This window comes from Osmerus eperlanus, chromosome 18, assembly GCF_963692335.1.
Source record: "Osmerus eperlanus chromosome 18, fOsmEpe2.1, whole genome shotgun sequence".
In the NCBI taxonomy this organism is placed as follows: domain Eukaryota; kingdom Metazoa; phylum Chordata; class Actinopteri; order Osmeriformes; family Osmeridae; genus Osmerus; species Osmerus eperlanus.
Window position 1 is genome coordinate 11332004 of NC_085035.1, and position 23801 is coordinate 11355804.

The 23801-nt window shown below is 39.3% G+C and overlaps 1 protein-coding gene across 1 annotated transcript in view; it reads right to left on the reverse strand.

Moving 5' to 3' along the window:
* brinp1 (bone morphogenetic protein/retinoic acid inducible neural-specific 1) overlaps window positions 1-23801 on the reverse strand; it is a 250264-nt gene that overhangs the window by 116673 nt on the left and 109790 nt on the right. The window contains exon 3 of the mRNA XM_062484686.1: window positions 463-653. Coding sequence (XP_062340670.1) covers window positions 463-653 — 191 coding nt within the window. The remainder of the gene's footprint in view (window positions 1-462; window positions 654-23801) is intronic.

The window sequence follows — 23801 nt, forward strand, 5'->3', positions numbered from 1 at the left end:
GTCAGTAGGCTGATTCACCTTGAGGGCCTGTATGATATGGCAACTCTACACCTTCTACCTATGAAACTCCCTTCTACTCGACAGAAATCTATATTTCATCTGAAATTATGCTGAACACAGGCTGCTATAACAGGAAAATGTGTGCCCAAAAACCAAACGTCAGGTAAATTCCAAACGGGAGGGATCCAATTCATGCTCTTAAACGAACCCCTTAGGGATTCAAAGGAACTCTCGGACACCAGAACCTTCCAGAATTGTCTGATCACACCACCATGATGCTATTATTGTATTGTTTTTAGTAAATTAGAGATTGTTCCTTGATTAACCAAGGCAATTCTGTTAAAACTTCTAGTCCTTGATTAACGGCTGAATTAACTGTATGCTGTGTTTGTCACTGTTGTTTTGTATAAAATTAATAATGTTCTAAATGAATACTTGTAAAAGTAAATGTAATAATCTTACCTCCCAGCGTGGCAGATATGAGGATGTGTGTTCCATACTTCTTGATGATGGTATCAATGAACTGTTGAGTGGAGGGTCTTCGCCCCAGCAAGCGAACGCTTCGCTGGAACTCTGGCATGAGTGGGACAGGGTTCCGGATCAAGTCCCTCCTCTCAATAGCTGTGTTCCTCACCTTCCAACGTGCAAACTCCCTGCAAGGTAGAAAACAAGAAGTAGAACTATAAATGAGATTTCCATTAAGATTAGGTTAACTAGCATGTACCTCCATAGCAATACCTATAGTAACAACATTGGATTTACAAAGGAACTGGTATGCAGTTAAACTTCATTATGGTTTAGTGGTACAAGTTATTCAGTAAAACCTGGTAAGGGAAGGGTGGGTTTTCCAAGGGTAAGTGGATGTTAACATTGATCTTGTTTTGGTAAATCAACCTTCAACTGTCCCTTTACAATATCCATTCACTCCTTACACCCCTCCCCGATACTATCTTTTCTTACACTTTTGAAACCTCTACAGCTAACACTTAATATAATTTAAACACAGAGCAATTCCTATGTATTTCCAATGTTTTTACAATAGGTATTCCTATGTAGTTACATGGAATTTAATGTAATCTTAATGCTACATCAAGTCATCTTGGTCCTCTCGGTAAGAAAATGTGAATCAAAACGGAAATAGTCTATCAAATAGTTTTTGACAAACATTTGTACTGTACTGGCAATCTCAGAGGCCAAAGACCAGATAAGTCCAAAAGCAAATGGAGAAGTAAAAATTGTTCTACGGTAAAAGTCATTGTAACCATTGGCATTCATGATACAGTAGCGATTCCATAGTCGTACTGTAAGCTAAATACTCAATAAGAAGTACTCTTGCATGTATTAGGCCCTTCATTAATGAAGTTCACAAAACAAACAATATACATCACAGTGTAAATGTCTACAGTGTCCTTGACTGAAAAGCAAAAACGTTAAAAAAACACTCCCTTCCAGTTCAAAAGCAGCTGTCACCAGACGGCCATAGAAACAACTGTACTACGAAATGAGAATCAATTTGTTGTGCCCTGAAGGGGAAAACTGCTGCTTGACATCATCCTCTGCAATCTTAAATCCAGAGGAAGATTGTGTGTTATCTATGCAGAGGTAATGCAAACCATAGCCACAGGGTAGCTGTGTGGCTTATAATTATGTTTGCCAAGTAACAAATGCATCAGCATGGAAAAACCACACAGTTGTATCCACCAGCCAGATCTGTGGCCCACCATCAAGCCAAAAGCCAGGACCCTAATTTAATCACAAATTCACAAATAGAGACATTAATTATTATATCGATACGGGTCAATAACAATTCAGTATACTGTACCACCAAACAATAAACCAGTTCTAAGGAATTGTCTTGACACATATTACACTTATTTTAATTAAACATAATATTTACTTACTCAATTTGCTATTGTCTAAACAAGCACTGATGTAAATATCTCACATAATATGAACTGCTTATTTAGCTTTAGTCCGGGGCATTTGAAATATCTGGAGGCAGACCACTTTTGATTGCAGGGATTTGCAATAATCCCTTTGGCTGAATAGTTGTTCATTTTTATGTCAAGAAATCTTATTCTTGACAAAGATGTTTAGAGGTAGCATCTCAACAAACAAATGTCATGGGGTATATGGGAGAGGCATGGGGGTGGTGTGTGAATGGAAACTGGGGAGAGGCCACAATAGAAATGTTCAGCTCAGGTTGGCTGGTCTCAATGCTCAATTAAGTCTATCTGCACAATTCTGATTCTTTGATTTTGACACCTCAGTCAAGACAGATTTATAAATCCCAGTTGGAGTACAGGAGGTTTTAAATTGGTTATAGGTATGGCCATGTCCTTCCAAAGCACATATATGTCATGGAAGCAAACACTTAAAGTATCAACAGTACAATCTCAGATATTGACCTCTACCCCATAGATACACATATGCACTCAGTAAATTCATTATCAAAGCACAAATAAGCAAACATAATTGATACAGATGTAAAAGCACACACGCAGACACACAAAGACATACAGTTATGTGAAGTATAAGCGCTGGTTCTGTGACAGGTGCATGTCTTTCTTTCTTTCTCTGACTCTCTCTCAGACTTTTAAAATGCATCTTACTGCTTTCTAATTACCTGTTTTTCAGAAGCTGACTACATAATGCAGGCAAGTTGCACTGTGCCTGGTTTTGCATCAACAAGTCTTGAGGTAAAACGAGGAAGATAATGAGCACTGCAGTGCATGACATCAATCAAGATGAGATAGTAAGTGCTAGCCTCACAGAAGAAGTGGTTTGGTAAACAAAACAATATTTTTAGCATTCCCCAATATAGCTAGGTAACTATCTATCTATTGTCTATAGCTAGCTACCTAGCTATGAGAAAAGACACAAAGAAACATTCTGGTATGACACATTTGAGAGAACCATTGAAATTGTATGAGGAGGAGATGGAGAATGAGTTGGAAGAACGTACTTGCTAACATTTTATTAGAAACAAGAGACAGAAAACGCAACAAGGCTTTTTAATATGTCTCGAGCAGATAAGGGAGAATACAGTGTGCTTGTTCGGCAGATGCCAACAATAGTGATGTGTCGATGTGACATGAATGATTCGTTCATTTTGAATGAATTCTTAGAATTGAGTAGGGGTGTAAAGATACACTCAGCTCACGATACAATATGCATCATGATACTGGGTGTACGATACAATAAGTATCATGATATTTAGATTTTTGTTTAAAATGAAACTGAAATTCAATTAACAGATTTATTTCCACAACATTAAACATTTTCAATCATTTTCTTTGTTGTACACAATTTAGTTAACTCAGTTCAAGCGATTTCTGTGAATGCAATGAATGCACGCATGACGCAGGTGCAGAGTAGGTCGCACGTTGGTAGCTCAACCAATAGGATCAAACGGATGTCATATTGTAAAAATATTGCCATAATTCTACGATACATATTGTAAAATGTTTGTATTGCGATATATTGTTCCACAATATATTGTTCCACCCCTAGAATTGAGTGATTAGTTCATTTTCTTGTGGCCGCGCATTGGGACAGTTGCATAGGCTCGTAGAGGAAACAGAAATGATTCAGCCATCTTCCGAATGTGTCTTCGGGTACAAGTCTTCGGATCCTTTTTCAAGTGACCTATCGTCAGGTACGAGTCTTTGGATCATTTTTCACATGACCTGCATAGGCTCAGGACTGGTAGCTAGAGCAAACATAAATTATTTGTTCATTTCCAGACTGTGTCTTCAGGTACGAGTCTTCGATCCTTTTTCACGTGACCTGCATAGGTTTAGTAGAGGAAACAGATACCTCATTCCCTTTCACGTGACTGCTATGCTTAGTACAGTAATACGTGAATGATATTCGTTCACAAGTCATATTGACTGGTTTTGTTATTTTCACTTTACATTTGCACTTACAGTTTAGTGCAGTGTAATTGTTTGATGTGCTAATTAAATGCCAGTGTGATAATAAATGACAATTTAAAACCATACTACTGTCTTGTTGTACTGTATTTAATGGAATGTGAAATTCAAGTAAAATGGTCTTAGATTATAAAATTATATAGAAAATTCTGAGACTGACACTTGTACCAAAAGACTCAGGAGATTAACAAATCTTTTACCCGAAGACATGGTCGGCAGAAGAACAATTCTTTAACCCGAAGACTCGGTCGGCAGAGGAACGAATCTTTTACCCGAAGACACGGTCGGGAGGGGAACGATTCCTTCATTCGGGTACGAGTCTTTGGATCATTTTCACGTCAGCTGCATAGACTCAGTACTGGTAGAGGAAACCGAAACCAAGAGAAACCACGACTGTGTCTTCGGATACGAGTCTTTGGATCATTTTTCACGTGATCTGAATACATACACTCCGAAAAGAAAACCGAAAGGATTTGTTTTCGTCATTCACTTCCGCGTGACCGCTAGGTTTAGCAGTAAGACGTGAATGACACCGACAACCGTCTGAGGAGGCAAAATTCGTAGGAACATCGTATGCCGTTTGGGGCATGCTATATCCATGTTAGCTAGCCAGAATTTCATCCACTAAGAAAACCCTTTGAAAGAAGCTGAATCAATGTTATGCCATCAAGTGCTTATGGCGCTCAGTTAAACGTTGTACAGCCTCTGGTGCAGCTCAACGCTATGTATAGTGCCAGCTAACCTGGTTGAAAGGGATCTATACACAAAACTGGCACCAAATAATTGTTGGGGACCTGGAGGGCTCATCCAAACAACGTCAAACACACCGCACGTCTTCCTTGAAACTGACACCTGCAAAATTACAACTTTGCACAGTGCCTGGTTCTCAAAATAATGTTGGGAAACTTGTTGCCCTAAAATCCCACTATGAAACAGACACACAGATTATTAGCATTATTAGTTAGATGGCAATGGTACATTCAATGATGCTTCAAAACAGTTTATTGTAAAGTAGTGAAAGTGTTTGGTAGACCTTGGCCTCTCTCTGCCCTCTCTCTTTCCTCTACATACAGTGAGGTTCAGAGTATGTCACTTCAGGCAGATGCAGGGTAAAGGTGAACACTACTGCACAAAAGTACAGGCGATCCTCAACAATGGCTCTTGATGAAAGGAAAATAGATACTCAATTTGCACCCAAGGTCAACTACCAACTAATCAATTTAGTTTAAGCGCGTTTCCTGAAAGCGCCTTAACTTTGCATTGTATTTCATGCCGCATTTCAGCAATTGCCTGGTTATAACAAAGGAATTCTGCTTTTAAATAACACGCACAGGAAATGTACTTGAATGAGGTAGATCAAATGCTTCAATGTTCAGTCTTTTCCTTCTACTACATAGGTCCTCCTACCTGCAAAAGTTCTTCAAAATTATTTATGTTTGAATAGCTCCTCGTGCCCTTCAAATTGAACCATTACTTACTTCGAATTCTCTGAGAGGCAATCAGCCGGGTTCTATCTACCAATGTACTGCTCAACAGTGGCCTGCTTTCACTGGGCCTCTTCAGCCTGCTGAATTGCAATTGCTCGACAACATTACATGGTGAGATTACATTGAAGTCCTATGTGTAATGACTTTGGCTCGAAAGCCTGTGCTTTGGCATGTGTAGACATGTGTAAGCCTATCTGGATGATAAAAACAAGGGCATCATGAATATCAACTTCTCTCTCAGTGCTTCTTCTACCTCTCTAAAGTAGAACAAAAACAAGAACCTGACTAATAGTCTGCATGATGGACTGTCCTAGACCTGAATTTAGACTTCATTGAATCTGATCTGCTACGGTAGAACAAGATGGGGTCTCTACCACAAGCCAGCCTGAATACTGTACAAACATGTCAGTATCATCTTTTTGTTCTTTCTATTTCCATAAATCACCCAGCGTTCTGTATCCGATATATGATATGTGACTGCCTTCCATCACCCTTTCTTGGGAAAAAACCCCCAGAAACATCACAATTATTCAATGTCAGAATAATAAGCACTTTTCTTGGCGTAGGGGGCTGGTGGTGTGCATTTTTTGCTGATTTAGCTGGCAACTTCTGGGTACAAGCATTTACTTTGTGTGTGTGTGTGTTTTGCACACAGTAACACTCACACTCATCTAAATGGAATAATGATAAGTCAATAAACCTGCAGCAAATGTGTTAACTTGCCAAACTAAGTATTTCTCTCTTTCCCTCTCTCTCTCTCTATTTCTCCTTCTCCTATGAATTATGTGTGCGTTAGCAGGACAACGTATGCAACGGCAGGGCTCCAGACTAACTTTTTGCCTTGGTTGCACTGGTGCGCCTAACTTTTTTATTTGGGTGCACCAGCACAACATTTAGGTGCACCCAAATTTTGCGTTGCCACAATTTCAAGGTCACCTTTTTATCACGCTCCATAGACATTCATATATATTATGTAAATTATCTTAAATAAGAATAAGGTGTAGGTAAATACTTTTTTTATTTGAAGCACAATTATACTGTATATTAACATAAAAATGTTTTAAGTGCTTCACTGAGCTGCCAAACTAAAACATTTTAAGCAAAATAAAACATTTCAATATAGAAAGTGCTACTGTTTAAAAGTGCTTCGCTGAATTGAGACCTAACATTTCATGGCTCAAAATCTTATAGCGGGTCCCCCCGTGCTGTCGCATGCCCTTCAGATGGCCAACACCTGTAATTTGGCCTTCTTGCTCTTTGGCCTTGGCTAAACCAGCTTGCCACACTCTCCCTAGCATCAACATCCTAGCTCCATGGGTTAGCTCCATGGCCCAGCTCTGTAACTCAGGGGTGGGCAATTAATTTTTACAAGGGGCCACATGAGAAACCTGAAATGTGTTGGAGGGCCGTATCAACGATAACTTGAACTTAATTCTGCTCACTATTCATTTTCTCCCATAATAAAAACAGTACAGTACATATTTTGATTAGCTGCTACTGGTTATCAGAAGAATAAGGACATTCTGTAAATATTTATATTAATATTTTAAATTTTGTTGTAGGTCATATAAGAAAAGACTATAGAAGTAATAAAGACTCAAAACAAAAACAATCATTACATCAGTGTTTCATTTTATTTGTAACTAGTTGGCCTTCACAAACACTGAAAGTTTTGCAGTATGTTAAAGATATGCAATTGATCAACTTTATACAAAAAGCAATACTTTTTTTCAGTTCATTTTATTCTGTGAGAGAAATCCAGTGGGCTTGAACAAGTGCATCGAAATCTGGCTGAATGTCTGAGGTGGATATGCGAAGGACAGCAGCTGACAGGTGATGATCAGGGTCTGCAGCTTAACTAGCAAATCATCAGCGGCCCGCGCCCACTGAATCAGTCAAGTTCTTATTATGTCTGCATTACTTTTTTTCTTTAGTGCCGATTCAAATTGTAATCCTTCAACACAGCCACCAAAAGTCGTCAGACTCAGGCGAAACGGCATCTGTCTCAGAAAAACCTCTGTCATTCTCAGACAAAACGCTCTCAAACCAAACGTTGTCATTCTCAGACAAAACACTCTCAAACCAAACATGGATACTACAAACAAACTCCATATACCATGTCCTAAAATGTATCGTTTGAGTTTTAGGACATTGTTTGAGTTTGACATTCTGAGGATGTACCCACCATATCCTAAAATAAACACCTTATACACTGTATAAGGTCTTTATAAGGTCTTTATTTTAGGACATGGTGGGTTTCATGTGACGTCACACAGTGGTCACGGCGCCATCTTAAGGACTGAATTGCAAGACGCCGTCTATCTGCTGTGCTGTGGGCTGTGATAACAGCAAATCTCAAATACATAAATGTACCTTTTACAATGTCCCAAAAAACCCTGAGCGTCGTGAGAAATGGATTGCTGCTATCAAGAGGGATCACTGGACTCCTACAGAGCAGAATAAAAAGATTGAGCATGTATAACGTTATTCTGACCAGCTAGCTAGCATTATGCTATTAGATATAGCTAATGCTAGCATTAGATATAGCTAATGCTAGCTGTCTAATGCTAGCTGTCCAGAATAACGTTGATATAAATGTGCTAGTAACGTTAGTTATGTAAGGTATTTTATTATGAGCTTTCATTGTGACAAGGGGAGTCATTGTTCTGACGGAGTGAGTTAAATAAAGTGAGACGTGCAGTATCGTCTTGGTTCCGGGGCATTGGAAGCCTGTGTCCTTCTTTTAAAACCCAAACCTAATTAGCACATAGGCCTACTGTAAATATATATAAAACCCTTGGCTACAGTTATATGGTTGAATTATATTATGCTACTAGTTGGAGTGGCGTTCGTATGCTAAACTACTTTTCATTTGGTGAGACTGATATTACAACAGAATCTGATGGCAATTCAGTTCAGTGATATAAAAGCTATGTATTGTTAATATCGCTTGATGAACAGACTGCCACTGACCCCTTCCTATGATCAAGAACATTTTCTTCTTCTCCAGAATGATACATTTTGGGATCATTAACGCATCCTGACCAGCAGATACAGGGATAGTTTTTACCCACATGCCATCAGGATGCTGAACTGTCCTTGAAATATCTTTTTGCACTACAATTTTTCTTCTTTTGTTCTACCCTTTTTCTCCATTCAAGTTGAACGGACATTGAGCACAAAGAATTTCATTACTGATAAATACTGTTTGAGTATATGATAATAAACTTGAACTTGATGAGAAGTTGCGGTAGGTTTCTGTGCTTTTAAATGCTAGGGCTTCCCCCGGTGTAGCCTATGGGGAGGGATTGTGGACGTGGTAAATATAGATGTCAGCAAACGTCAAATTTGGCAGATTTTTACCATACTTTAGTGGAGTAAGCAGTTCACTTGTCAGTAAATAAGGATCAAAACATAAAGTATCTATCTTATTAAAATATTGTTGCTTTTCGTCGGTGGTAAGGTGTGCTATTTTCGTGCGCGTTTGTTTGTAGTAGTGATGGGAAGTTCGGATCATTTTACTGATTCGGTTCTTTGAATCTCGTTCAGTAAAGTGAACAAATCTTTTTTCGAGTCATTCGTTCATTTCAACGGGGGGGGGGGGGGGGGGGGCTATCCGTCCACTGCAAACACGTATCATATTCTCATGTAGGTTAGTGCATGACATGTGCACCCGCAGATACTATTTTAAAGAAATTCCTGCATTACATTAAAATAATGTATCATGACAGTTTGTATGATTTGGTCATTTATTATCACACTAGCATTTAATTATCACGACAAACAATTACACTGCACTAAACTGTAAGTATAAATGTAAAGTGAAAATAACAAAACCAGTCAGTATGATGACTTGAGCGAATATCATTCACGTCTTACTAAAACAGCGGCCACGCGAAAGGGAATGAGGAAACTGTTTCCTCTACTAAAAAATACAATGCGGGTCACGTGAAAAAAGGATCCAAAGACTCGTAGAAAGACCGAGTCGGGAAATGAACGAATCGTTTGTTTACTCCAGCTACCAGTACAGAGCCTATGCAGGTCACGTGAAAAATGATCCAAAGACTCGTAGAAAGACCGAGTCGGGAAATGAACGAATCGTTCGTTTCCTCTAGCTGCCACTACAGAGCCTATGCAGGTCACGTGAAAAATGATCCAAAGACTCGTAGAAAGACCGAGTCGGGAAATGAACGAATCGTTTGTTTACTCCAGCTACCAGTACAGAGCCTATACAGGTCACGTGAAAAATGATCCAAAGACTCGTACCTGAAGACCGAGTCGGGAAATGAACGAATCATTTCTGTTTACTTGGACGAGCCTATGCAACAGTCCCGATGCGCGGCCACGAGAAAATGAACAAATCACTCTTTGAGAGGACTCGTTACTCCCGAGTCCTTGTAAGGATTCGTTCAAAATGAACAAATCGTTCACGAACGACACATCACTAGTTTGTAGTATCCATGGCAACCGGAGGACTATGGCTTTACTTTACACGTGTGAACTAGCTTGCATAAAACAACTATTTCGTATTATATCAAATAGTTTGCTTGCTGTAGGCTACCAGTTAACAGAAACAACACCATGGTATTCACTTTAAAAGCTGCAACTTTAGCAAATTCAGAAAGCTAGCCAACAGCTCCCTCATCTAGCTCTGACAACTTGTTTTCTGACAAAGTTGTCTGAGACTGAGGGCGTTTTGTCTGAGAATGACAGCGTTTGGTTTGAGAGCGTTTTGTCTGAGAATGACGGCGCTTAGTTTGAGGGCGTTTTGTCTGAGAATGACAGAGGTTTTTCTGAGACTGAAGCCGTTTCACCTGTCTGACGACTTTTGGTCTGAGACTTGACGCCTTTTCGTTCGAGTCTGACCAAGCCACCACCCCTCGCCCCTCGGCTTGAAGCAACGGCCCCGGTGGATGTAGGTGGTATTGCATTTCTTGTTAGACTTCCGGCTCTTCCGGTTGTTTTTATTCTATTAACTCCAGTCAACATTTACAAAACTATCTCCCCCAATAATTTTTGTTCGATTCTCGAACCTGGCTCATACTACAGGCTTTTTCATAAAATAATTTTTCCTGATTTTTGCTAAATTTGAAACCAATCCGAAATGGGTAAACTAGCACCCCATTTATTTGCTTACGTCAATAAAAGTTGCCTGCAAATGTGCTCGCGGATACTAACAGGGCACGAGCACAAAAGTTCATATTTGCCGATAGCCGATTTACCTGGAGCTGAATGAACCATATTGAATGAGCACAGGGAGTAATGGCTTGAGTTGCCTGCCCTGTTGTAGCAAGCTTAGCAAATGGTTGTTACACATACATGAAATGTTGTTAATATAGTTTATTCCCGTTATTTTAAAACAGATATGATTTTTCTGACAAGAACGTTTTTACGTTCATGACATGATGGCAAATATTATATTATGTTAAGCGTGAGCATAGATTGTTGACATGTCTATCTGGAGCAAAGACGAAGATTAATACTTTAACTGATAACCACAATAAGAAATGATATAAATATGATTAGTCTTGCCTTCAGAAGCTTTTGTTAAACACACCCATTATTCTTTTTTTTTTATCGTGTCATCAAGCCAGACTGCTTTTGTGGGACAATGAAGGTCCTCAGTGACTATGTTTCACCCCCACTTATAGATGATGGAAACGTCTTGTATATAGGCCTAGTTCTGTTAATATGCCCCTTTCAAAGGCAAATGTTAAATAAAGTATATATTATACACACTTCTCAAGCTTTTATTTATTACATTATTTCCAAGTCTTATTAGATCACGTTATATCCATTAATAGGCGTTTGGTTTTGTAGGTTGAACATATAAAACACAGCCCACATTTCTACACTGATATGTAAATTGAAGGCAGTGTGAATTTCGTGGCATTTCGTTTGAATATACAGTTGACAGTAAGCTATGGTAAGTCTGCATTATGGAAGATTTCTGTTACCAAAATAACTATTAAGCTTTCTTTGCCTGACGAGAACAACGACGGCGCTAGGTGTTCATGTTAACAGTTTATTTAATCCGATACAATGCGTTGGAAATCATACTCAAATCACAAGAAAAAAAGCAACATATGTGATGAGTTCCATCTAGAATAGCCCTATATTTAGCCCAATAGCCTATTTCTAAAAACCAAGTGAAAGGAATAATATACAGTGACAGCATACATTTCCGTAAAGTTTGCATCATGTCTCTGATTCTTATCGGACTTGTACCCCATTCTGCCACTGCAATACCTTAGCTCACACGCTTGCAACCATATAAATCTATGCTCGCGACTGGTTGTCGCAAAGTATGACGTGTACAACTAGTTGCAAGCGTGCACGAGGTCTCGGAGCTAGGGAAAAAAAGAGCCACTGTTTAAAGCTAGACCGGAAGAGTCGGAAGTGGAAAGATGGCGCGGTCCAGTTTCGCGCTCTCGCTTGCCTCACTGCGCCACTGAGCACTTTTCATAGAAATTAATGGCGACGCCATCTTGGAAGACAAAAGTTGCTTAATATTAACTCTATGAGTCTGACACATGAGTCTGAGATCTGAGGATGTCCTAAAATGAACACCGTACACCTGTTCTCCACATACTAAGAACACAGCTTTGACTTTGACCTCAGTAAACAGATACTTAGAAGTCTTGTTAAAAACTCTACACCAACAGCTAACTGTCCTGTCGGTGAGGTTGCGCAAGCGCACATATGTACAGGGTTCCCGCGGGGTCTTAAAAAGTCAAAAATTCGGAACTTTTAATTTAAGGCCTTAAATTGTCTTAAAACGGCCAGATTTTCATCCAAGGTCTTAAATTTAATTGTCAGGACTAAAAAAGGTTTTACCCTCTTTCATTTCCAGAATCGCTGGCCGCAGAAAATTATGACAAAGTAGCAAAAAAGTATTGAGTCGCAGCCTACAAAGCGGAGCTCTACAAACGAAACCAGCAGAACGCTGCCCTCAGAATGTTGTTTTCTGGGGGATATTGGTGTTGGTATGTACACGGTGATAAAACTACAAATCCTGTTATAAATGCAATACCTGCCCGCGAAATATGTCTGCGCTTCCTCAGAGTTTGTTAAAGTTCGGCTGTGTGGAAAATTGGAAAGTGTACTCTCAACGAGACATGGCTAGCGATTTCCGCTGTTGGTTACAAGCGGTACCCACCTCCAGGTACAAGGCTCGCAGCAAAATTTGCCCCAAAAATATTCAAAAATGACTAATGTGATTGTTTTTTCTGTAAATTAAATTTATGCTTTTTCAATGACTGAATTCATTTAAATAAAATGTTTTTTTCAGAATTTCTTTGATTTGAATATTTTTTGGGGTAATGCGTCGTGTAGGTATTACATTTCAATCTTTATGGTCTTAAAATGTTTTAACCCGTTAAGGAGTAGCGTCATACATATGTGATCGTTCGAAAGCGGGCCCCACAGAGTACCGTCACACGTGTAATTCTGAACATTCCAACCGACTATTTTCCGATAGACAAAAACTATATGACAAACGCTATAGTATGGCTTCAAAATTTACAATTAGGAGGCTAACAAGTAACACTAGCAGGTAGTAGCATTGCTACGAGTATTATGCTAGGTTGCTAGGTAACGGAAGCTAACTAAAACTAGCTAGCTTCCGTTTTGGAAAAATAACTCACTCTGGTGGAAGCGTCGGTAATATTTAGAACTCATTCCTTAAAAGGTCTTAAATTTGACTTACTGAAACCTGCAAGAACCCTGTATGTAAATCGCCTGATCACTGTAGTCTTTCAGGACTACATATTTAAGGCCAAAATATGCTTCTGCGTCTCCGTTTACGGATGGGCGGGCGCACGGATACGCACGGATACAGACGGATAGACTTCGTTTATGGTTCTCTATAGGCTGTGGGTGCTGAAAACAATTCACCGCCAGAAGAGTAGGTGGCGCAACGGTTTTTTGTAAGTCGTCGTGGAGTGTTTATTTACCTAGTAAGTAAGTAAGACTTTATTTATATAGCACATTTCATACAAGAATTGTAGCTCAAGGTGCTTTACATAAAATCAATAAAAACAATAATACAAGTGATAAACAATTCAAACAAAAATAAAAATCCCAATAAGATCTCTGTTCAAGAGAGAAAACAACTTTAAACATGCATCTTAAAAGTAACATATACATTTGGTTCACCCCTGGTCTGTATATATAAAACCATACACTCTGTTAACAGATCCTTTCCCCAGGTCAAGAGTATGGGCCGTATTCTCTGTTAACAGATCCTTTGACTCAGATCAAGAATACAGATTGTTTTACATATTTGTTTAAATACTTCACGCGACCAGAGTTCTTGTACGCTATCAGAGTTTGCCAACTCTGACCTAGACAAAGTAAAAATAGCAAGTCAAATAATGACCCAAATTTACTAAACCAAGATTCTACAATAATATAACTAATAAAAGTAGGAAAACCCTTTTGAGATAAAATTACTTAAATGCTTCGGTAAAAAGGTAGGTTTTAAGCTGTCTTTTAAAAATGTCTAGAGTGTTTGCTTCCCTAATATTTATGGGTAATTTGTTCCATAGTTTTGGGGCGTAATTGACAAAGGCCGAATCACCAATCTTCTTATGACTGCTTCTGGTGACCTCTAATAGGCCTGCATTTGATGATCGCAGTGTTCTAGCTGGTGTGTAGTTTATAAAGGAGTAAGCAATGTAGCTAGGTCCTTGTCCGTGTAGAGCTTTGTATGTGAGGAAAAGGACCTTAAAGTCAATTCTGACCTAGGTTATCGAGAAGTCGGAGCAAATTTACAAATTAGCCGTTTCATCAATAAAATACACGCATTTTCAGCAACTACACTGCCCATTTCTCGTCACATTTTAATTCAGATGCTGATTTGCATGTACTGTTTAGATGAAATATGAATTGTAAAAACTTACAGCAATGGCGGTGAAAGGATTCTGTTCGTCCTGTTTATCACGGCAACCCCGCCCCCGCCTCTGACGCAAGCGGTTCTTAATACTGACCAATCACAGCCAAGGGGGTATCCGTAACTATCCAAAATTACGAAGGATAGTTCAGGATGTGCACGTCGAGCTCTCCGGGGCTCTCCGAGGGCTCTCGGAGAGCCCTGGGCGTTCCCCGTAGAGGAGGGCGTTCCCATGTGTCCCATGTTTTTCGAAAAACGCAGAAGCATATATCGGCCTTTACTACCGCTCAACACATTTATTTATTTTTACCTCACGCGGGCCGGATTGGGACAGCCCGTGGGCCGGTTGTGTCCCGCGGGCCGTACAATGCCCAGGTCTGCCATAACTGATTCTCTGGTGCTCAAGTCGTAATTTCAATCACACAGCACGGAGCAGTGTAGGCCTACAGGAATATCTGGACCACAGCCAATCAGAGGCAAAGACCCGCCCCATCTGTGTCTGATTGGTTTAGACCATGATATGTTCCAACCATGAGTGTGAGTTCCGTCAAAGGAGAACAAACGCTTAGTTCGTGGAGAGGCAGTGGATGCAAGGAGGTTAAGTGCACCGGTGCGACCTAGGAAAAGTTTTAGTTGCACCCGTACAAATTTTGGTCGCAAATTGCGACCAAATTGGTCGCACTCTAGAGCCCTCAACGGCCATATGTATTTAAAGGGGTGATTGACTGGGTTTTTTGGGTATTTCAAACTGTTCTTTAAGGTCTCCGAATAGGGTATGTAACATTGGTTGGGCTGAAAATGTCCCGGGTGATGTTCTATGCTCCCTGTATAGATGAGCTGCGCACTGATTGGTTGGTTTACAACGAGTGAAGCTGCGGAGCAAAGACGCAACACAGCCAACAGCACTCACTGAAACAACGAAGGTGGAGATTTGAAATAAAAAAGAACAAATACATCTATTCATAGTTTTCATAATCACGTGACATGCTCTGTGACCTGGAGGGCAGAAAGCTGCTGGCGATAGCGGCTCACACCGTTGAGACGCAGCAAAAGCCGGCAAATTTACCTTCCCACGTTTCTTTGGATCACCTCTCAGCGAAAGAAAAGGAAAGATATGGACACAAACTGCAAATGTTGGCGTCTAACACAACAACCCAACTATTTAGCTAACTAGCTAACTTTATCTCACTACGACCAATGCAGTTGGTCGCCTCGATACACAACAAACTATCTCAAACCGATTACATAAAGATGTTTTATGTCTAAAAATACGATCATTAATATACAAGCGTTTAACTTTAATTGTGCTTAGCTTTGATGAAGTGTTCGCTGCAAATACGTGTATATTTATACGGCTGCCATTGTATGCCCTCACCGGAGACAGAGGTAGTGTTGTTTAATGGCACAAATCCACAATCTTCTCCTCTCTATATTTTCTTTATCGGACGGAATTCTGTAGAAGCCCAGCCCAGGCTTGTCTCCTCTGCAATTAGTGCATCCGATAGCACAACAACTATCCGGCATTATGCTGCTAGTATACTTTAAGTACCATGATAATAGTATACTTTTTTATACTAAGTATACTTATTTATATACTATTTTTGTACCAAGTAAACTGAATTGGCCCACTTTTTAGGTAATTTAGTATACTTAAAAGTAAACTTATAGTGTATTTGAAGTTTAGTTTTGAATACTGTAGAGTAGCCTGTGTAGTGCACTTTTAGTTCATGAAGTATACTTCCTAAAGTACCTCAAAGTATACTTTGCAATACATTCAATTAATGTAAGTAAACATATTTTTTTTTACTATGTTTTACTAATATTTAAATGTTTAGGGGCCCCTCAAACGCCGCTGATCTTGCGTCACTTGACGAGAATGGGGCCCCTCGCCAAGTGACACTGCAGATTCTTAACTAAAAGAAGCTATTTAGTGCGTATGCATTTAGGTTGTAAGAATCCAGCTCTTCTTATCAAATGTAACAGTCATTTAACTCATGGTTACAATGGTAAACCAGCACAACAATGACAATTACCATGCAACAAAACACTACATTCTAAGCAGACACATTTAAAAAACGAAATTCATGAAGTTACATTTGTATTTCGAACAAACTGCAAATTTATCAGCAAATGTTAACACTATTTACCGCCTTGCATCATGGGAATTGACCAGCCAATGAGCCACGCTATCTTAATTTTTTCACGTCCTTATTTCGTTCTTCAGTCAGTTTGACAGTATAACCTTCAAATGCAACACTTCTGTCTGCTTCTTTCTCAAGTAGCTTTTTCGTTTTTTCAATTAATACTCCAATTTATAATTATTAGTATTAGAGTATAGGGCTTCAAAATGTTTTGGCAGTAATTAAGGTTACAGCTTCAGTACCAAAAAAGATTCAATGTGCAATGCATTATAGATTTTCCTGGACATGAATAATTAGAATATACAAGATGGATCAAAAATGTTTTACCTGTAACGTACTTTAAAAGTATTTTGACCGTTTTTCCTGTAAATATAGAAAACGTACATCCTACTCCAGAAGAAATGTATACCATTTTCTGTTTCTAAGCATACTTCTTAAAAGTATATCAAAAGTGAACTATTTTCAAAGTATACTTACAAGTATATCAAAAGGGAACTATTTTCTAAGTATACTTAAAAGTATATCAAAAGGGAACTATTTTCTAAGTATACTTCTTAACCCTTGTGTTATCTTCGGGTCGTTCTGACCCATCAGTCATTGTGACCCACCGTCGTATTGCGACAACTTTACCGCATACAAAAACAAAGTGAAGCATTTTCTTTTAACCGTTGGGCTGTCTCAGACCCCCACATTGCAAAGGTTAAAAGAAAATTATTTTATATGTTTTTGTATTGGGTACAATTGGGTAAACACAACGATGGTTCGTTATGAACCTTTGGGTCATGTGACCCGAAGGCAGCACAAGGGTTAAAAGTATATCAAAAGTGAACTAAAAGTGTACTATCCATATTTTAGTATACTTATAGTATACTTTAATAAACTTATTTTTTGTAAGGGTAAACAAAAGCAGCAGACTCAACGTAAATGTATGACTTTATAATGGGTAGCAGACAGCGGAAAGTATTTTTTGCTCTCCAGGGGGGCGTGTCCCTTGGAACGTGACGTCACGTGAAAACTATGAATTGTGTCTACACAACACTGTTTTCAACAGATAGACTTAAGCAATATAGTATGAGTTTCTGAGTGAATGTCTGCAGAAATAAATGGAAATGTACCAAATTTATATCAGCAGTATCTTTTAATTTGAGGTCCAAATTAATTTAACAAACACAATTGTTATTTCAACATAGATATTGTAATTCCAAAGGAAAAAACCAGCATGTGCACTAATATTGGTACCCCTCCTTACTATTTGGTTGCACACCCTTTGGCAGCGATGACAGCTTCCAAACGTTTCTTATATCCATCTATAAGCTTCTTGCACTTCTCGGGTGGTATTTTGTCCCACACTTCCTTTGCAATATGCTCAAGCTCTTGAACATTTGCAGGGTTCCTTTCTCCAATGGCAGATTTCAGCTCCCCCCAAAGATTTTCAATTGGATTGACATCAGGACTCATTGCTGGCCATTTTAAAACAGTCCATTTTTTCCCTTTCAACCATTCCTGCGTGCTTTTGGAGGTGTGCTTTGGGTCTTTTTATCTTGCTGGAGGACCCATGATCTTCGCCTCAAACCAAGTTTCCTTACACTGGGCAAGACATTTCGCTCTAGAATTGCGTGATAATCTTCTGATTTCATGATTCCTGTGATACGGTCAAGGCCTCCAGTACCAGATGCAGCAAAGCAGCCCCACAGCATTATGGATCCTCCACCATGCTTGACTGTTGGTATGGTGTTCTTTTCCTTAAAGGCTTCATTGCGCCGTCTGTAAACATATTGTTTGTGTGCATTACCAAAAAGCTCCACTTTTGTTTCATCTGTCCATAAAACAGAATGATGGGAAGAGAAGAGTATGGAGAAGGGAAGGAACTGCTCATGATCCAAAGCATACCACCTCATCAGTGAAGCATGGTGGAGGTAGTGTTATGGCGTGGGCATGTATGGCTGCCAATGGAACTGGTTCCCTTGTATTTATCGATGATGTGACTGCTGACAAAAGCAGTAGGATGAATTCTGAAGTGTTTCTGGCAATATTATCTGCTCAGATTCAGCCAAATGCTTCAGAACTCATAGGACGGCGCTTCACAGTGCAGATTGACAATGACCCGAAGCATACTGCGAAAGCAACCAAAGAGTTTTTTAAGGCAAAGAAGTGGAATGTTCTGCAATGGCCAAGTCAATCACCTGACCTAAATCCAATTGAGCATGCATTTCACTTGCTAAAGACAAAACTGAAAGGAAAATGCCCCAAGAACAAGCAGGAACTGAAGACAATTGCAGTAGAGGCCTGGCAGAGCATCACCAGGGACGAAACCCAGTGTCTGGTGATGTCTATGGGTTCCAGACTGCAGGCTGTCATTGACTGCAAAGGATTTGCAACCAAGTATTAAAAGTGACAATTAGATTTATGATTATGTTAGTTTGTCCAATTATTTTTGGTCCCTTAAAAAGGGGGGGGCCACATATAAAATGTGTTGTAATTCCTACACCGTTCACCTGATTTGGATGTAAATACCCTGAAATTAAAGCTGAAAGTCTGCACTTAAAGCACATCTTGATTGTTTCATTTCAAATCCATTGTGGTGGTATACAGAGCCAAAATGATGAAAATTGTGTCAATGTCCAAATATTTATGGACCTAACTGTATATGTGTATATGCATGTAGGCCTATGTGTAAATCCCTCTGATTTTATTGACTGGGACATGGGAATATGATTCATCAGCTGGTTAAGCGCCAAGTACACTTTTCTTACAGCAACGCATGCTGCGGCTTTGCCAATGTTTTCTGCATCGCCTATACTGTATACAAATTTAGCCTATACCTGACGCAAAAAAACTCAAGGCTATGCAGAGTCTGAAGCACAGTTAAAGTTTTTGTCAATTTCTTCACATGTCAAGACATAAAAAGGAATCGATATGACGTTTCCCACTCTCCCACAGTGAAACATATAAAAAGCACAGGCACAACAGATAAGACATTTCCTAAAACATAGCGTTACATATTCACATACAGCAGCATAAGCTCATAATAAAGCATAAAGCTTGCTGCGGCGTGTGATATTTGAAATGTACGGCCCGAGAAGGTCTTGCAAATAAATGAGTCCTTGTCCGCTGAATCGATATCGCTCAAACAAGAACTCATCCGTGTGAAGTAAAGGATCTTGGCAATCGCGAAGAACTCTATTGGTATGGAAAGCTAATCGAACTAAAATATAGCTCCTTGGTCAACTGGGTCTCTCAAAAAGGGAGCTGCCATGTTATTTTCCGGGGGTGTGGCAAGCTTATCCAGCTATACTTACGTTAGCCTGCTCTGGAGCAGGTTAGTGCTAATTGATATGTTACTATGGTGATTTATCGAAAGTTGCTTCCACGAACCAAAAAGAGGGGCGTTTTTTACTTTAGCCTGAAAATTAGCTCGCTAAACCGCTTAGCGAGCTACGACGAATACCCCCCAGAACTTATTCATTCCGTTTATGAAGAGACGGACAAAACACTTTCTTCATCAGCATGCATGTGTGTTGTTGCGTTAATAAGGTAAATGACATACAAATAGTGGGCATGGGATATGGTTAATACCTTAAAGAAAATACTTTAATTTCACACTAATTGTGATCATGATTCTAATTGCACATATTTTGACAGGAAAATGTCTTTGTGAACTCCAATATCCAAATCTGTTTGTGTTTAGTTTTTTATACCCTGCAGGTGGGAAAAAATATCCCACTTACTGAACTCTATTTCTGTTCTTGTGGACAAATATGTTTGTCTCATTCCTTTTTGTATCCATTTATTCTCTTTTTCAAAAACAACAAGAAGCACCACGATCAAACATTAGATTTTTTATGACTAAATAACATTAAAGGATTCCCATATCAATCTCACCATTCAATCAAATCATGTAAATACAACACAGGCAAGCCACAACAAGCAGTTTCAGAAAGACACTTTGGACGAAATAAGACTCAAAACATATAGAGAGATCTATTGCTCTTTCCATTTAATTCCCATGTGTCCTAGTTTGAGAGTGTTTTGTTTTAATACATTCCCTCCCATTCATTTTCAGGTTCTACAGTGCAAGTATTTCACTCACATTTGCCCCTAAAAATAGATATGTGCGAACTGGAAAATGTATTTACGAGCACAGTGTGCGACTAAAGATTATAAACTACCGTTATCTATGTATCCCGTTAAAAAACGTAGTCTCATATTTCACAAGCAGCATGCGTCAACACAGTAGAGTTTCTGTGATGCTGCAGTCCAGTCAGAGAGAGAAAGGTGAACAACACTGGAAAAAGTATTGGCATAGACCATGGGCGGAGCGGGGGAAGTGGTTTCAGGGGCTTGAGCCACAAATGTTTTATCAAAAGCCCCGAATCTATTAGGTTAAAATAACTTTTGGTTGTCATTCTCAGCGCACGCAGTCTACGCACCCTTGCCGTCACTGTAATTGGGTGTGCTCACGCCTTCGGCGAGCACAACCATTGTTCTCTCACATATATATTATTATTATTTTACCACCCCTAAGGATCCCTCAATATTTCGAATACATACACAACGTCAGTGTCAAAATGTTAGTCTTGGTCTCGATTGCATTGCTTGTATGGGGATTTACGTTCGGTTGCACGGTTTTAAGAGGTTACAATCTTTTTATGGCAAAAAGTGCCTTGTGTCCACAAAGGGAACTCATGGATAAGCATGGATACGAGGTGCATAGATGTGCTGTCAAAGCGAGTATCGTATTGTGCTGTGGTGTACTAAGCAAATCAAGACTTGTATGTACAGTAAGTAATGTCATGTTAAATAATGTATTTAAACACAATTAGTGTGGTGCGTCGCTGTCTTCAATGCCACAGCCTAAACTTTTGGTCAAAAGAAACGTTTCTCATTTTCGGCACATTCAAACAATCCCCTCATTGAAGTTTTGCTAGCAACAGCAGCTAGCTTGCTCGTAGCACAATTTACCAAATGGTCGCATTTGGTTTTGTTACTGACAAAGATCGCTTTCAGAAATTCCTTTCAGAAATTCCTTCTTTTGAATTAGCCCTTTCCCCCTAAATAAATGTCAAGCTTATTTACGTTTTTGGGGGAATATTTTCAGTTAGCAGATGGTACTGTTTGACATCCCAACCTGCAAAAACACATTTCAGGTGGCTTCCCATTCTTCGTTCTACACTTCACTTCACTTTTTATTGTAAATGAGCAGCAACAAATGTAGGCTTTTAAATCTATACAATCTTCATAAATAATAAGTAGGCATTTTTATATAAAAAATACAGAAATATCAGTTCTAAAAATTACAGTTAGTAAACGGACCCATCTGAAACTGACGCAAGTGAGCACACCCCACAATTTCCCCAGAAATTGTACCCTCTCTAGTTTTAGTATTATAATTCACAACATTAAAAAAAATCTGTTTTGGGAATATAATTCACAATTTATTAAACAGAGCGGTCTATCTGTTGATAAAGTAATAGTTAAATGCCAAACTGTAGGTAAGTGTAAACTGTCGCTGGTTCTTTTGTCAGAGCTAGCTTGCTAGCTAACCAAGTTGGCTAGGTTTGAGCCGTGATGAGGCTCACTCCCCCACTGAATTGCATTTAGTGATGGGTCGTTCGCGAACGATCCGGCTCTAAGAGCCGGCTCTTGAAGGTCAACGTCGGGAGCTGGCTTGCATATCTGAAGAGCCGACTCTTTTTATCTATTAATCAATCTATTTTTAATAGATTAATACAGCCTATAAAAACTAAATGATTATGAAATAATGCATTTTAATTGCATTTAAAATAATTGACTAATTCAAAGAACAACAAAAAAAATACTTGTAGGCTTAAAGGCGCACACGATCATCCTCACATTCTGTTCCTGTCAATCCTGCATGAGGGAGGGCCGAGCCAACTCACACACAGTTAGAGAGTAGTCAAAACTCGGAGAGCCATGACAAATCAATGCATTTTTAAAGATATGTGGTTACGGTCGAGTATGATTTCATTTCATAATTTAATTCAAATTGTTTTCACACCCATCATAGTCAAATTCATAGTTAAAACATGTATTTTTTAAAGAGCCGTTCGGGAGCCAAAAGAGACAGCTCTTTTTGGTGAGCTGAGCCATACGAGCCGGCTCACGAAAAAGAGCCGGAATGCCCATCACTAATTGCATTGAAAACAAACCAGACATGTAACAAACTTACAAATTAATGTCTGACTGCAGAGAATAATAATATGACTCCGATGTTTGTTACATAAAGATAAATTAAAAAAAATCTGCAAAATTCTCTGTCAGGCTATTGCATTTTGTACTTATGTCAATCAATTTCTTATTTCTTGTTAGTTACTGCATCCATTCAGCAACAAAAGTGTAGTATCAACCCTTTCTGGTTTGAGTTAATGTAATGTGGTTTTGAGTTAATGTGGTTTCCCATTTGGGGGAGCGTGTCTTTGTATTGGGGGGTGGTGAGCAAGTCATCAGGGGAGTTGACTCATATTTGGGGGTAGTGTTTTCATTTGGGGGATGCACTCATATTAGTGGGTGTGTTTTGCCCTTCAGGGCCACCGTAGTTACGTGACAATGACAGGAAATTCAGAAAAGTAACATTTTAAAATAAATATTGAATTCACTCATTGTTGTAGCTAATTACATGCTAGGCTTTGACTCGGTCCCTGTTGTTATGGTTACTTATTTCAGACACTTTGTACAGGCTCATACTATGAAGCCAGCGCAATAATTTACAACTGTGAACAAACAGTTTTGCTTGAACTAGTTAGTAGGTGTCCATATATCACCTGATAATGGACACCCCTGCATCAGAATCGAGTATTCACCCAGACCATGGTATAATGAGTTTTGCCTCATCTTAGGCTGTTTTCTTCCACAGTGAAGATAATGAAGGTGGTGTTGGTGGCAACGCTATTGTCTCCAAGTCTTGAGGAACTGCAGCATCATCCCACACAGTAAATTAGTCAGTACTTAACCTTGACACTTCCTCCAGCTCTGCTTTCCTCAACAAGCTAATTACCATATTTTCCCTGCCTGTAATTAAGTCATCCCGCAGTGGGGCTGCTTATCGGTGGGCTGGAGAGGGGAAGAGACATGATTCCCTCCCCAAGATCGGCGCTGTTGATTCCTCAAACTTACAGCTCACTCAGCACCAAGCTCACCCTTAAGTGTAATTAGGAGGTCTCATTCAAAGGAGACAGTATTCTCAAAGTGGCATGCAGAAAACATTGCAGTAATCATGCCATTAGAGGGACAGTAAAATTAATTAATTAATTTTCACCTTGACCATGACCTCTCTGTCAGCTTGTGTCTGATTCCATTCCCCTGTTCTCCATCACTAACAGACACT